General features: G+C 36.8%; 1 protein-coding gene across 2 annotated transcripts in view; it reads right to left on the bottom strand.

Annotated features, from left to right (window-relative positions):
• Positions 1–14795, bottom strand: part of SULF2 (sulfatase 2) — a 63239-nt gene extending 48444 nt beyond the window's left edge. For both annotated transcript variants that reach the window (XM_010569675.1, XM_010569676.1), the window contains exons 1-2: positions 14567–14795; positions 8741–8980 (exon numbers count right to left, since the gene is read on the bottom strand). In XM_010569675.1, the coding sequence (XP_010567977.1) occupies positions 8741–8980; positions 14567–14741 (415 nt within the window). In that variant the 5' untranslated portion in view covers positions 14742–14795. The remainder of the gene's footprint in view (positions 1–8740; positions 8981–14566) is intronic.
• Positions 14796–15422: the final 627 nt, after the last annotated feature.

Genomic DNA, 15422 nt, shown 5'->3' with positions numbered 1-15422 from the left:
ACACATGTAATAAGCAGTAAGCACAAAGGTCAAGCCAGCTTTGCGTTCACATCATGGTCAAATATACTCTTAAACTGACAAGGTACAATGGAATAAACTACAGCGGAAGTATGGGGGTTCTGAGAAAAAATCCTGCAATTTAGCATTGACTTTGGTTCCATGGGAAAGATTTTCCAAGAGACATCAGTTCTCATTAGATATCAAAATAACTGACCAGATTTTCCAAAAATCAGTAACTCCTATGTGCTGATGTCACTTTAACAAAACAGTCCCAACTGGCGCCTTCAGTGACAACAGGAAATGTGACACCATCACAAAGATATGGCCTTAGTATTAATTCCTCGGTAACTGCAGTAAACTTAAATGGGTTGCATAAAACATACAGTGAGTTCCAGGAAAAGAGGGGCTTAAGACCACATTTTGTTCTCAGATCCCTTTGGTTCCATCAGTTTCAGGATGCTAAGGAAGACTGGGGTCTGAGTACTTTTTGCTATTTCTTTTCCTTTGTATGTCTGCAACAGTCCTTGAAATGAATTCACTGAAGTACTTAACCAGTTAGGCTAAGGAGAGAAGTACAGATGTATACACACACACATTTTATTTTAGTCTATTGCACACGATGCCCAATTTTTCCCTAACCTATAATACACTGACAGCACAAAATTTTCTTCAAGATCACATGCTCCAAGCACCATCGCAGGAACATAAAAAGAGTAGTACTAGAGGCAAGAGTCTTTACATGCACAGCTCTTCTCTGTAACTGGAATAAAAATTATCATTACAATTCATGAAACATAATAGTTGTAAAAACCACGTTGTACAGTGACTGGTAACCACTGCAGTTAGAATAGCCTACAGGCTTTCTTGTTTTGTCAGGGGACTAGTCTGATATCTAGCAGGACAAAGGCAATGCACTGTAATCTTTATGACACCTTTGTTCCTCTTCCTGAATTTGCATTGCACATTCCTCAGTTGTGGCCAAGGATCAGTGCCAAGATCTATTTAATGAATCAGGGGAATTGGCTGAAGGGGAGCAGATGAAGCCAAATAAAACAAAAGGGCTCAAACCAAATATTTTGAAATGGTCAACAAGAAATCAAACTGAAGAATGCTGATGGTGAGCCAAGTCTTCCTTGTCCTCAGGTAAGCAAATTCCCAATGGAATTGGGGCCAAAGCCCCCTTTCACTAATGCCTATGGCACAGGTTACAAAAGTTGAAACACAACTAGAATTGTATGGCATAAATATCTTTCTGAACATCTCTCTCACACACACCCTCTGAAAGTTAAAGGGAAAAAAATCTAGAAATGGCAATCTTCATGTCATCAATCTTACAATTCAGGACAAGATGACTTAGTGTATCAAACCAGCATAATTTCCTATACTGGGCAGTGCAAGAGAAAGCAGGAGTGCTGGCTGGCTGTGTGGTTTAGAGCACTACTGCACAACACAGCTCACTATCGCTAGTCAGTCTGCTCATATTCCTTCATGGCTAATCCTGACCATTCAGATTTTCCACAAAACATTTCCCAATGTCAAACCCACCACAACAATGATACATTTTATTAAAAATTTACCATGGGTATCATTCCCCCCTTTTATGTATCATGGTCACAGAAGAATCTTAACCTTTGCATTTATCCTCCTCTCATCACATGCAACAGTTCCTCCTCCACACATAAAAACCCAAAACCTCCCCAACAGAGGGTTGTCAGACCTATTTTAACAACAAACAGTCTAAGAAAAAGCTTATCTAGCGTAACGCTGAATCTTCACTAAAGTACCAAAGTCTGCACCACACTATTTGGGCCAACTCCAAAAAAATTTCATTTAGAGCCATTTTGTGTATAGGATTTGAAGAAAACCTGATTGCCAAGTTTCAGGGAGCTACTGAGATATGCTGTGCAAGAAGAAATATTTGCTGTATTTTAACAAAGCTGTTTTTTTCCACCTAGCAGTAAACTTGGAAGAACACTACTAAAAGCATTAGTTCATAAATAAAAACAATAAAGTTTTACTGAATCCAATTAGGAGAAAAGTCCAACCCTGATTCAATATAGCCACAGAATTTCTTTCAACAAGATATTCACTGAAAGAAAAGAAATCTAGGTTCTACAGTAGTTTGTCTGTACATTTATCTTTTACTTCTGACAAAAAAAACCCATATTTGACTTTTTTTTTTTAAATAACCAGTCACCTCGTAGTCCTGAAATGCATCCATCTCAAAAACATATATAGTCCTCCCATGCATAACATATACGCAAGGATGGGAAGTGCTATTATCACTAACTTGGAAGACAAAACAAAGGTGTCAGGGCAGTATTCATGCTACTAAAACATATGAAAAGACATGAGGATGTTCCAATGCAAAGAAATTGGAATTCAACTTCCAGAAACTGGAATTAGAATCTATCTGCAAAGTTTTTATTGTAGGCATGGTAAGTCTTTGCAATCATCATTGTTCTCCTAAGCACTTTATTAAAAAATGGCATACAGCTTATTATTCTATCTATCCTTCTATTATTATTATTCTATCTTTGAACTTCTGTATTACTAAGCTTTTCCAGCGCCCAGTAAATTATAACCATGTGGGCCACATAGAACACTCACACCTTTGGGCATATAGGAAAGACAACTTAGGAAAACTGTATTCAGTAAATTACATTACTAAACTAAATTTGATGATTTTGAAAGACATCTGCAAAAAACCCCAGCATTCGAAAAAAGCAAAGAAAAAATAATGCAAGAAGATACCTGAAGGACTTAAATTGCTAGCTGGATAAAACAGAAGATCTTATATTGGATTGAGGAGGGAATCTCTTCTCATTTCTGGCTGATAAGCTACTTGATATTGAACACAAATGGCACTGGAAGATGAAAAACTTCATAAGCCAATAGGTTCCTTTATTTTGCAAGTATTGCCATCCTAAAAGATCTAAACTCACAAAGATTTTAAAAATATTTTCATAATGTGAAAATATTCTGTTTAACTTTTAGCTGTTTTGAATGCTAGGAAATGATAATCCTATTTTTGAAGAAATACCAAGCTATTAATTACTTCCTGCTTGAAACGATAAGTCATTATGACAAACCCATTACACTTTAAATGCTAGAATTGGCATGGCATCCTATCAGAAGAGTACATTATAGTAGGGGGAAAGAAAAAAGATGACGTGTTTCTTACAACCTACAACATTCTATGTTGAAAACAGATAGATTTAGAGGAAGAAATAAGAGAGAGGGTAAGAAGGAAACAAAATATGACTGGAAATAAGGGAGCCACAGACATTGGCTTATTTCTGTAGTTGTGGATGCCTTCATCTCAGACTCCTGGGAAAGTTTTATTGGCTTGCAGGCTATCTTGTGGATTTTATTCAGTGAGTTATTCACAGAAGTGTTTACATTACTCTCTTCAGGATAGTTAAAATGTGCATTAAATAACATAAAGCTACATGCAGAGGACAGGTGATGAAACAGTAGTTGTATAGATGAGTTTCACTTCTACAACCTCTGCATAATCCTCAGGAGACCACAGCTCTACTTAATATGTTCTCATTTTAAGTTATCATACATTATAATATGTTTGAAGTGAAATTACTGACGCTTAAGACTCAATTCATAGAAACAGAGGGAAAGATACATGCATGTTTGACTTGAAACCAACTTACAGTATAGAGCTGAAGTTAGAGCTCTGAGGGGAAAAAAAAAAAGTCTTTAACACACATGAGGCAGGAAATCCAGATCTGTCTTTTGTCTGAAAATGTCACTCACCAGAATATTTGCAAGATATTCCAGCTCAATAACTCACTGCGATGGGCCAAGCCTGCTGTAAGTAGTAACATGGACAGAGTCAGTGGATTTGGACTACACATCAGGACACTTCTTGCATCCTTTCCAGCATAGATCCTTAGTTTCCTTTCGCAGTAACAGCTATCACAATATAGCCACTATGCTGAATGTTTCTTTCACACCATTTTCAAATCTAACTGTCTCAAACCATCTAACAGATGTCATTTGACAGACCTTGCTATAATAATATTTCTATAGAGAGAGAAAAAGATCTAAGGAAACTAATTTACCTTCAAGATAAATAATTCAGAAACCCGATATCCAGTTTTGAAGAGTCACCTAGATGTCTTGGAGGTGAATATCGTAACACTTCAGTTCCTAATCATGCAAATCACTTCTAAAAATTAAGTTTGACTCTTAAATCACTTGGTTATTATTTTCAAAAATGTCCTTCAATTCTTCATCAGCTGCAAAACCTATCTGTCCTGCATATAGGATATTACTTGGACTTGGATAATCTGTTTTCTTTATATGCATGTAACATGACAGAGAAGTGGTGCAGCATGGCATAGTGGCTAGGAACTGGAGTGTGAATGAAAACTTGCATCTCTTCTTAATGTTGCTCTTTACCTGCATATGACCTTGTAGAAAATACTTCACTATTCTGTCTCTACTTCTGTCTACCCTTTGACTCCTTAGGTCACCAATTATTCCCTACCAAGCAATTATACACAGAGATCAACTTCAGTTAAGTTTTTAAGTATTTCCATAATAAATAATACTCACCAGCAACTATTGTGGAAAGCAAATTCTACGGCAGGGAACTGATAATCTATGAATTTTTGTGCTGGCATGTAACTAGATATTAAAATCTGGTCACATATTTTTCAGGTTCATTCCTCCCTTAATAAACATTTACCAATAGCCTTTCTCCTCTTTCTTACAATTGAATGTTAAAATCATTTTAAAATGTCAAAGGCTCAGACAGCGAAGTGGAAAAATAATTATTTGAATGCAGTCAGCCACTGTATCTTCTTAGTCTAATATTAATGGGAAGAAATGGAAGATTGTCACTGAATTTTAATGAATTCATTAGTTAATTATTGTAAAGCCCTGTGAAAGTGCTAAGAATGATTATTACTTTTATTCCCAAGAAATTTTTTATAATGGCAGAGATGGACCTCCCACAATGACTTTTCTCTAGGTTCAAAACACACGACTGGTGCAAAATGGCATTTATTAATTTTTTGCATAATTCAAGTACGGACTTACCATCAGAGTGAGATACTGACATATTTCCACACAAGTAGCAGCTTTTTCCTTTGTTAATAGGTTCATTTAACTGAATAGGGTTAGCTGTACTATAGGCTACTGCTCAACAGGAACAAGGATGGTAACTTAGCCAAAATGTATACTGCATTTGCTGCATACTGAGCCACATTAAGCCCTAACATAAATTAACAGAACTCTCTCAGAAGGTTCACTGAAGCAAAAGTGTCTTTCTGCCAGGCTGAATTTGGCCCACCATCCCTAATTCTGTTGAATTTAATAAGATAAATATGTCTTTTCATTCCCTGACTCCAGATAAGGATGACAAAATATTCTGGAATCAGTCACCAATTTTAAGACCTAATCATTCAGCCAGCCAGGCAAATGGAAAAGAGAAGCTTTTCTCATTAAGTAATGTCTAAGGGAAAGTTTAAATCTGTATTCCAATAAAACATCTTAGTATTTGTTGCTGCAGGACCCAAACATGCAACAATGCATTGTGCATTTTAAAAGCTGCCTCACAGAAAGAGATGTGTATGTTCACGGAAAACTGAACCTTTTTTTCTGTAAATGTTTACACAGGAACCTTTGGCAGCGAAATTCCCTGACATTCAGAAGTGTTTGTAACAGAATGTCTTTTGTTTCTTTTCCATTCTAATAATCTCCTGCTTCAAGTTGAAGTACTAGCATCCACTATTTTAAGTTAGTGACGATTCAGATGTTGCTTACACTGACTTTGCTAAAGATTAATTCATCAACTGACTTGGTTTGTTTACATAAATTGTTCTTCTTGCCTAATTTCCCACAATATGTAATAGGACAATGATGTGAGCAGCTCTTCAAAATCAGACAGATTGCTTAATATACTGAGATTAGGAACTTGTCTATGTGTCGTGGCTATGTAACGAGAACACAGCCTTTCAGCTGCTATTCATGACACCGGCATTTTTTAGATTGTGAGACAGGTTAATGCAGAGGAAGACATACCTGTAATATCTACTGCCTCAATAGCTTCCATTGTAGAAGAAAAACCCATCCTTTGCATTATCATGATACTTATTTTAATTGATCCACATGGAGTGACAGTGAGCCCTACGCATGACGGTCAAAATCCTGACTGTTAAAGCCAAAGACAGAAATTGCCTTGAGCTTAGCCTCTTCCTTTCATCTCATGACCAACAAAGCTGGTCAAACTTTTTAAAGTGCCAAAGTGTCACAGCCAAGGCTGAAACTGAGAAACAATTATAGGAAAGTCACACCTTTTCCATCTCCTCTCACATTTTTTACTTACAACTTGTGCAAGAGAAACCTGCACCACACTGCTCCCTCCTGCCTGCATACTACCAGCACATTTCCCAAAGGTGTCAGCAGCAGCACGAATCTGTATAGATCCAAACCACAAATGCCACTGCCACAGGGGAAATACTACAACACAGAAAGAACTGTCCCCCAGCAGAATCATCTTTTGCAACAGAACAAAACACAGGGAGATCACAATGAATAGAGAAGAGGGCAAGGAGATGTGAAACAAGCGGCAGAAAGAAAACTGGAGGGAAGGTTAAGTGAAGTAGAAGAGTACAATTTCTTCCTTTGAGTTTAAACAAAAGAGAAAAGAGAAGAGAAAAACACGAGGAGAAGGCCTGGCTTATGAATGAAGAAAAAAACCAAACTCCCTTCCAAAACAGTAACTTTCTTACTCCAAGGTTGTGAACTTAAATATAAAAGCAAGGCTTAAAAGGCTTTATTCCTCATGGCCTCTTTTTCTTCTCCTTCAAAAAAAAGGGGGGGGGGGGAGGAGGAGGAAATCAAGAAGCTAAAGTGTATGTTTGCAGGGCAAACCAGTACTACCATGGAACTCAAAAAAATAATAAAAAAAACCCCTACAAATGAACTCCTGTACTTTCCAGATCCTCCTTTGTTCACTGCAGTCATGTTCAAGGAAGACTCCCCATTTCCGAGAAACTGTATTCATAATCTTCAAAATACTCTCCTTAGCAGGTTACTTTTGAAACTTGAGAAACTGAGTGAACAAGGTTCTAAAGTACAATTTCCTGCTGTTTCTGAAGCAGGTTAATTTGATCAGATCTTGGGGGGTGGGGTGGGGGTGGCGGTGGTAGTAAAAAAACCCCCACCCTTCTTACTGCTGATATAATTCATAGTGGGTAACTCAAGACTTTAACCAGAGATCACAAATGAACACCAGCCTCCCATGACAGCAATTTCCATTTAAATTTGTCTAATAACATATCACATTTAACTACATGAATGAGGATCTCGTTTATACCTGGAGATTGCTTTGTACTTGTAAAGGTACTATTTCTGTGTGTTCCAATAAATGTAGTTTGCAAAGTAAGAGAGGTAGACTGAAAACGTAATATAGATTCACTAAGATCTTGGGTCTAAATTTAAATATTAAGTTAATGTAAAAATAGAAAACATAGGAATACCAGGACACTTGCAATAGCTACGCAAGTTAGTAGAAATTGCAGGTACTCAACATATATAGTCACTAAATATAAAAATTATTACAATAGACAAACATCAGTAAACACAAAACAAATAATCTATGAAGAATAAAACATTAACCTTGGTGCGGTACTTATGTGATCATTGGTATTAGTGCCAGGAATGATAAATGGAGGGAAACAGCAACCAATTAATAAAGTATGTGCACTTTCCCTAATTTATTTCTTTCCAGGTTAATTCAGGTCTTTATTTTAGACAAAGAAAACAAGGAAATTACCTATTCATTTTAAGTCCAAGACTTTGCAGCAATAACATGTAAAACTCATGTAAATAGTTAGAAAGAAAATAATGATCTTGTTATAGTTATTCAAGATTTATATATACTAGTTTCTGGAAACCTCAACTACTATAAATTCAAAGAAAAAAGAAGTATACTGTCAATAACAACTATACTACAGTATTATAGTATATATACTATAAATAACACAAATAGAACCAGGTTGATGCCTGTTTCTCATCATGACAAAAGGCATTAGCAAGAGAACTGACAAAACCACTGTAACGGGCAAGGACCTAAATCTCATGTCGAGAATGCAAGAAAGAAATAGGTATGAAAAACCTGCTACATATTTTCTGAAATCCTTTCTACAGGATATTTGTTCCTAAGGAGCACTGCATACAAAGAGGATCATTTGTTTCTCAGGAGTACACGTGATCTTGCCGATTATTCTTCAGTCGTTATTTATCCTAAACACTTTACTGGGAATGGACTGTCTAGAGAAACCAATCCAGCTGACAGCTCTGCCCCAAAGCACAGAAGGAACAGTCCCTTCGCATGTATTCTTAGTTTGATATATATGTTTTATGAAAAATTCAAATCACTAATTCCTTTCCATAGCATCTTTCTTGTCTGTTCTGTGCACTTCAGATAATTGCTACGTATATTCTACATGTGCTATGCCTTTGGTTCAAACATGCACATTACTTTATCCTTCCCAGCTTCTGAAAAAAGTCCCCCCCACACACACTTTTTTTTTTTTTAAATTTAATTTCCTCAAGTAAAAGTACAAGGAAGCGAAACCTACATGCAAGACTGAAGTTCTGGCATTCTGCACTGCTGCAGTCCATTACGAGAACAAATCAAAATATTACATACATTAGCCTCTGTACTAATAAGCCTAAGGAAGCTTTCAGACGGAGCCAGCCTTGATCTTACCTGTCCTGTATCCTGTGTTGTTGAGGTACACTGCAAATGTACGCGTTTCATGCTGAGCTTGCCAGGATGGAGAAGAACAGTTCTCATTGTTAGTGTAAGTGTTGTGGTTGTGGACGTACTTCCCCGTAAGAATAGAGGAGCGAGATGGGCAGCACATGGGTGTTGTCACGAAGGCATTGATGAAATGAGCACCTCCATGTTCCATGATCCGCCTTGTTTTATTCATCACTTGCATAGAACCTGGAAGAAGAAAACCACCTTAGAAAATTTTCTTGTTTCAGTCACAAGAGCTAAGAGCTCACATGTTACATCAGAGACCAGAATGAAGCACAGGTAGTAAGGGCACTGTAATCTTGTAGTGAGCCCAAATCTAAAGAGATTATTCTCCCCTCCTCTAGTGAAGTTTTCCCATTGTTTTAAGAAGGACCAAATACTGAAGTTCTAAGTTAAGATTTGACTCAAACCTGTTGACATAGATCATAATGCTTTTTAAATTTCTCTCTCTCTAAGCTCAAGACTTACTACTATATCTGCACCCTCTGTGCAGCCTTTCTGGAGCCACTAGTACTGTTCTAGTAGCTGAAGGCAAGAACCAGCATGAATTTTAGGCTGAGACAATGTGGCCTGAGGGTGAAATTCACTTTGTGCAGCAACCCTGACCAAAGTTTGCATACTCCTTAAGCATTATTTAATCCTCGGTTTCAGAAGATACCGGATGCACTGCCTTTTGTGCCAACCTTCTGCAAAAGGCGGAGGGTTGTAATCATAGAACCACTGAGGTTGGAAGGGATGCCTGGAGATTATTTAGTCCAATCCCCTGCTCAAGCAGGGTCTGCTAGGAGTTGTTCTCTACATAAAATGTTCTTTTGCCCAATGTGAGGTATTAGTAGGTATTGATTTCTGTAACTTTCAATGAACCAAAGACAAAGTAAAGCCCTCATAATAATTTCCGTAACCAGCCCACTGAGCTCTATCTATCCACTTGATCCATTTTGATAATTGTGTTACCTAAAACTCTCTAAATTTTCTTAGGCTCGGTTCTGCAGAATCAGATTTTCAGATGACTACTTGAGACAGATAACACCATGTACTTTATAACCATCATCTAAAAACAAGCAAGCAAGTTTAACTGGTAGGGACCTGGATGAATTGGGGTAACAGGAGTAAAAGTCTTTTTGCCAACAATTACTAAAAGCCACACTGCTGCCAAATGGCTGTTCTGTTTCCTGTTTAAGACAAGGCTTTGGACAAAGACTGGATCTTTAACATAGACATCCACCTAGCTAAGTCTGGATCCATATCAGAGTTCTTCCTACATGCAGAAACGCCAAGGATCAAAGAAAAAAAGACATTTGGTTTCCCTCATCTATCTGTGCCTGGTAGTTAAAACTGCATCAGAGTGAGTTACGCTTCATCTAGGAATAATTTCCATTTTCCAAAGAACTTGTAAAGGTACCTGTCATCAGCATGACCTTGCAAAGGAGAGTAAGCCTTTCCATCACCAACCCTCCCTTCTTGTTATGAGCAGGGAAAGTCAACAGACAACATGGAGATGAAGGTATGGGTTCATGCTGGAGTAGGGTTGGGGCTAACTTAACCAAGGTTGAGTTGGATTAATTGTTCAGCTTTAATCAATGCATCCTGCAACCATCTGGCACAAACTGTATGTTGTTTCTGTCAATAATGGGTTTAGGTTTCTTCTAAGCTCTTTAGGCAGGGATTTCATTATGAAATTGCAACAGTAAGTTGATTTGATACAGGGCACATTGATATAACCAGGAGTCAAAACCTAGAGGGAAAATGGTCATAAGCCATATACGAAATCTGACTCTCTGGCACCGTGAAGGAAGGTTAATTGCTACTCTAGGTCATTTCACCTAAAAATTGCCATGGTATTAGTTTTCTTGAGATCATTTTGTTGGAACGAATATAAAAATGAGTGTTAAAAATCTGTTTGTGCATTTCTCAGGTCAGAGCACCTGTCACACCACTTTGTGACAAGAACCAAGGCAGGTTATTGCTCTCCCCCTTTAGAACTTGCTAAACTTCACATATCAAAAAGAAGTTTCTGAAGAAAGCAAGATTTTTGTTTCCATAACTGTGGGATAAGTGTTAGTGCTCAAAGACACTAACAGTACAGTTAACAATTGTAACCGTCAATTATACATTACGTGAGCCTGAAAACTGTGGATGTTTCCTCTGTGTTGTCTTATGAGCTAGCCCAAGCATAAACAGGCAGACCGAAAGAATGTTTTGTCATCTCAATATTAAAATACAATTTAACAATCCCTTTAAATGACAGAGGCATCTGTGCATAAATAACAGTACATGTTAAGACTCCCCTTGGGGACAGTAACCTCCTTTAATAAAACTGCTGTAATGACAAGGCCCGATATATCAACAGTCTTTAATACAAAAACATATGATCTAATCTGCTTCCCCAGCTTGAGAACTAATACAGAGTGACAGATCAGTGGAAGGTAAAAATCCAGCATACTCTTCTGTACAATCTTAAATAGGCCAGCTTTAAATATTTTAAACAGCATTAAACCAGCCAACCAAAACTTATTTTCTTCAGCTTGCCTCCAATGCAAACATAAAATTGTGAGAAAAAGTAGAAATTGATCCTTCTGTGCCAGAAGATTAGTTATGTGTTAATCAGCAACTGGAACCTCACCAAATCACTTTTTGAGTTCGAAAACCTTCTGGGGTTTCATTAGTGGATGTACCAAGGGAAGTCATCCTTCGAAGTGTCAATACTTAATTCAGAAAATGTTACCTGTCTAAAACCACTGATAACAAATAAAAATGATTTAGTAGTTAAATGTGAAATTTTTAAGCTATTTAAAAAATATATCCATTGGACTACTGTGAAAATATGAAAGTTTAATCAATTTGATGTATTCAAGCTGCTAAATGAACAAAGTAAAGCAAAACCTAGGCTGAAATTCCACTTGAAATTTGTGCAGTATCCATAACTTTGCTTAGTGTGTCTTCACAGTTCACTTTAGGGATAAGGCTGATATTTTGACTAATATTAATGGAGAAAATATACCAGTTGTTTGTGAAATAATATTGACTTTCTCATTAGTTGTGTTTTGTTGTCAGAGGTCATAATTTACATGAGTTTTAGGGAGCTCCAGCTGTTGAAGAACTTAATACTAAGTCCCAAGTGACTTAGTTTACTCTGAAGCACAATTTGAGAAGTGGTATCCATACACAGATAAGTTAACTGAACCCCAGAATGTTAATTAACTGTCCCCTAAAGCCTTCTATTTTTATCCTATTTGACCCTCATTAGACACCCTTTTCACATCTTCATTTCCTTTTTTTCCTTATATTTAATTTTAACGAAGCTCTAAGGCCCTAATCTCCATGTATGATAACTAAGAAAAATTATCTTCCATGTCACTTTTGTAGTTTTTCAGAGGAAGATGTAGGAACATACAAGTCATCTCTCAGATTCCTCTAACGTGGCTGAAATATCTTCTAAATAATCAGATCTTTCTCCAGCTATGAGTTAATGAAATAAGCTGGTTTGTTAAACCACAGCAATATGGTAGGCAAACCTAATTAAACAGGAGATGCTGAGTCCATCACACAGGGGACATAAGCATTATACTAACTTGGACTTACATGGCTCTAATGGGGAAAAAAAATGTCTCTGTTTCTAATTAATTCTTTCTCCTTGTCAGTATATTCCTCTTTATATTCTGCTTGTCAGTACAACTCTTTTGATTAGACAGTCAACTGAGCATGTATGTTTCGGTGGTTCTTGGTGTTCTCATTTCTCTTCTCCCATTTGTATCCATTACAATTTACACTTGTTCTCCTTTGACCTGGAGATTCTGCATCCTTTTCATCAGCCCCTCATCAGTCTTTTCATTTTTTCAATACAAGGCTGAGGTTTGGCTTCCCAAGTAAAGCTCATGATTAACAGTAGTACAAATTAAAAAAAAGTTGTACTCCTTTCCTGAAACGATGACATTCTCTTTCTGGTAAACTCCACCTGCTACTGGTACATTGTTAAATCTACCTTAAATTAAATAAGGGAAAGGCTGTTAAGGGCACTTGAAATTGGGTTGTCTTCCCTTTTGCCTCAAAAGTAGCCACAAAAGAACAATGCAAACTACAACACCCATCAGTTACAGAATATTCTTAGCAACAGATGAAATCTTAGTTATGCACAGCTTTCTCTGCTACACTTCCATAGCTTCCAAGTTTTCCTTAGCTTTTATTTGTAATTCACATCTTGTTTTCATCTTTCTTAAATGCATTAACCACAATCCCACAAATGGCAATTTTGATTAACTTGGACAGCTCACCAGACAACAGACAAGAATAAAAATTAATTCAAACAAATATTGGGGTCTCACAAAGCCATTAGTGGCAAATGATGAATATCAAATCTCAGCTTCATCAAATGGATTTTCCTTAGTTAGATCCTAATTTGTGTGGACATATGCCCATTATGCTTGAAATCAGAAAGCATCAGATTATCAGAGAAGAGAAATATACTGCCCAAAGGACTTAGACAATTGCATCAGAAACAAGCAGGCTAGCATAAAATAGAAGATGATAAATTTTTTAGGACCACCTTCTGAGCCTGCAAGATAATGTACTTAGGTTCTTTTGGACATACATTATTGAAACTGCTTTATTTGTGATCCAAATAACCATTAAAAAAAAAAAAGTGACGACAACAACAACAACAAATCTTCTGATCCTACTAATTTGAATTAGATTTGTATTTGGTGGGGTTACTGCCATAGCAGGCTTTCCAACCACCTTTGAGAAGAATGTGACATCTATGGTGCTGCAGACATGCAGTAATACTGATAAAAAGGAATCATCTGTAAGAATACTGCCGCATTGCTGTTTAACTTCTCAACTAGATGAGTAAGTGTGTAAGTAATAGAAGTTGACTAACTTTACTATTGTGTTCTGTTTCTTCTGTGAGGTCTGTTTTCCAATTTTTCCCATCCATACTAGAAATTTGATGCAGTAACTGTCAAAAAAACCCACCAGACCACACATACACAAGATCTCATCTTTCAGATGATCCAGGCTTTATACTCACTAAAAAGCATATTTCTAATGCAAAATTATTAAACTAGTCTGTGTTAATCACTTCTCCTAACTACAGACAACATTTGGTAAATATAAGCTTGTTCAGATAACAGAACAAAACCCAAACTCTTGTCAGTTAATTCATTATTCCAGATCATTAGGCAAAGCATGTGTTTAATCTTCATCTCCTTTCTTCAACAATTAACACAGCGTTGAGTAACACAGTAGAACCTTTTCATACAAAGTGATTTTGGTCAGTCATTAACTACACATCTAAATGGACAATACCAAGAATAGTATGACTACGTTAGGTAACATTTAAGTAATTAAAATTAAAATTGTATATGCAATGAATGTCTGCAATTACACAAAAAAATGTGGGTAATTACATGGTGCAATAATCACTCATGAATTTAAACCTACTGCTTTAGCCTGTAGCTTCCCAGGTTGTACTTGCAACTGCCAGAAGCATAGTTTAGGTGTCTAGATGAAGACAGATAAGGAGGAATCTCATATTTCCACAGAAACAGGAAGTTTGACATTCTGAGACTAACATTTGCTGTCCTTGAACTGCATGCAGACAGAAAGTATTTTCTACATAAAGGTAGGTTTAAACTTTTGCTACTTGTTCTTCCTATCATTTTCCACACTGAAAAAAAAAAAAAAAGGATAATTATTTTGAACGCAAGAATCTAGCTTCAAGGAGAAGCAGCGCCATACTCGTTAGCTAAAATTCTCTTTATGTCGGGCTCTTACCAAGTTCTACATCCTGATCATCAGTAAGAACAAGGATGATGTTTGGGCGGATGTTTCTACGGTCTCTTTGAAATCTTCCCTTCAGACGCTGATTTAACAGGAAAGCTGAACTTCCATCCAACAGTGATAAAACAGTCATCATGAATAATCCAAGGACAATACTATGCTGTGCCATATTGTGCTGATTTAGTGTTCTCTCTGAACAAGGTAGGTTAATGGCTTCTATTTCTTTTTTGTTTGCAGGTCTCCTATAAGGGAGAGGGAAACAAGTATTTATTTATACCTTGACCCTTCTGCCCCACCAAGGAACAGCAAGGTTCTCTTCAAAGAAGTAAAAAGCAATATACTTGAAATAATCTAACTCCTAAGAAAAAAACCAACCAAACAACAACAAAGCAACTGAATATTTTTCTAGTGCCAGCTAGAAGCAGAAACTTGAAAAATTCACAGTTCATAAGCCGTTACCAACACAGGCAATGAAGTTTCACTCTGTGCTCAAATTTGGCAGCAAGTTAAGGATTTAGCATGGTATCAAACTCTTACTTTTCCTTTGCTACTTATAAAAAGCAATCTTCTTCCTTAAAGTTCTGGGATGTTTTGAGATGACATTTTTGTTTACTGCATCAAAAATGCAGATGTTGAAGAAAAAAACCCCACATCTACCCATATTTTTAAACAGGACTGTGGTAAAATTTACTGAGTTAACAACACATTTGCGAATTCATACAGGATCCTCAGATAGAAGACTTGTTATACACTGATTTATCTTACAAATTTCATTAGAGAGCAGAGCTGCCCATATCTTGGAAATATGGTATGATACTGTTTGAAGTCTACTACAGCTTTGATGTTAGTG

This window comes from Haliaeetus leucocephalus, unplaced genomic scaffold (genome assembly GCF_000737465.1).
Source record: "Haliaeetus leucocephalus isolate CR32 unplaced genomic scaffold, Haliaeetus_leucocephalus-4.0 Scaffold273, whole genome shotgun sequence".
NCBI lineage: Eukaryota > Metazoa > Chordata > Aves > Accipitriformes > Accipitridae > Haliaeetus > Haliaeetus leucocephalus.
This window is presented reverse-complemented; position numbering and strand designations above follow the sequence as displayed.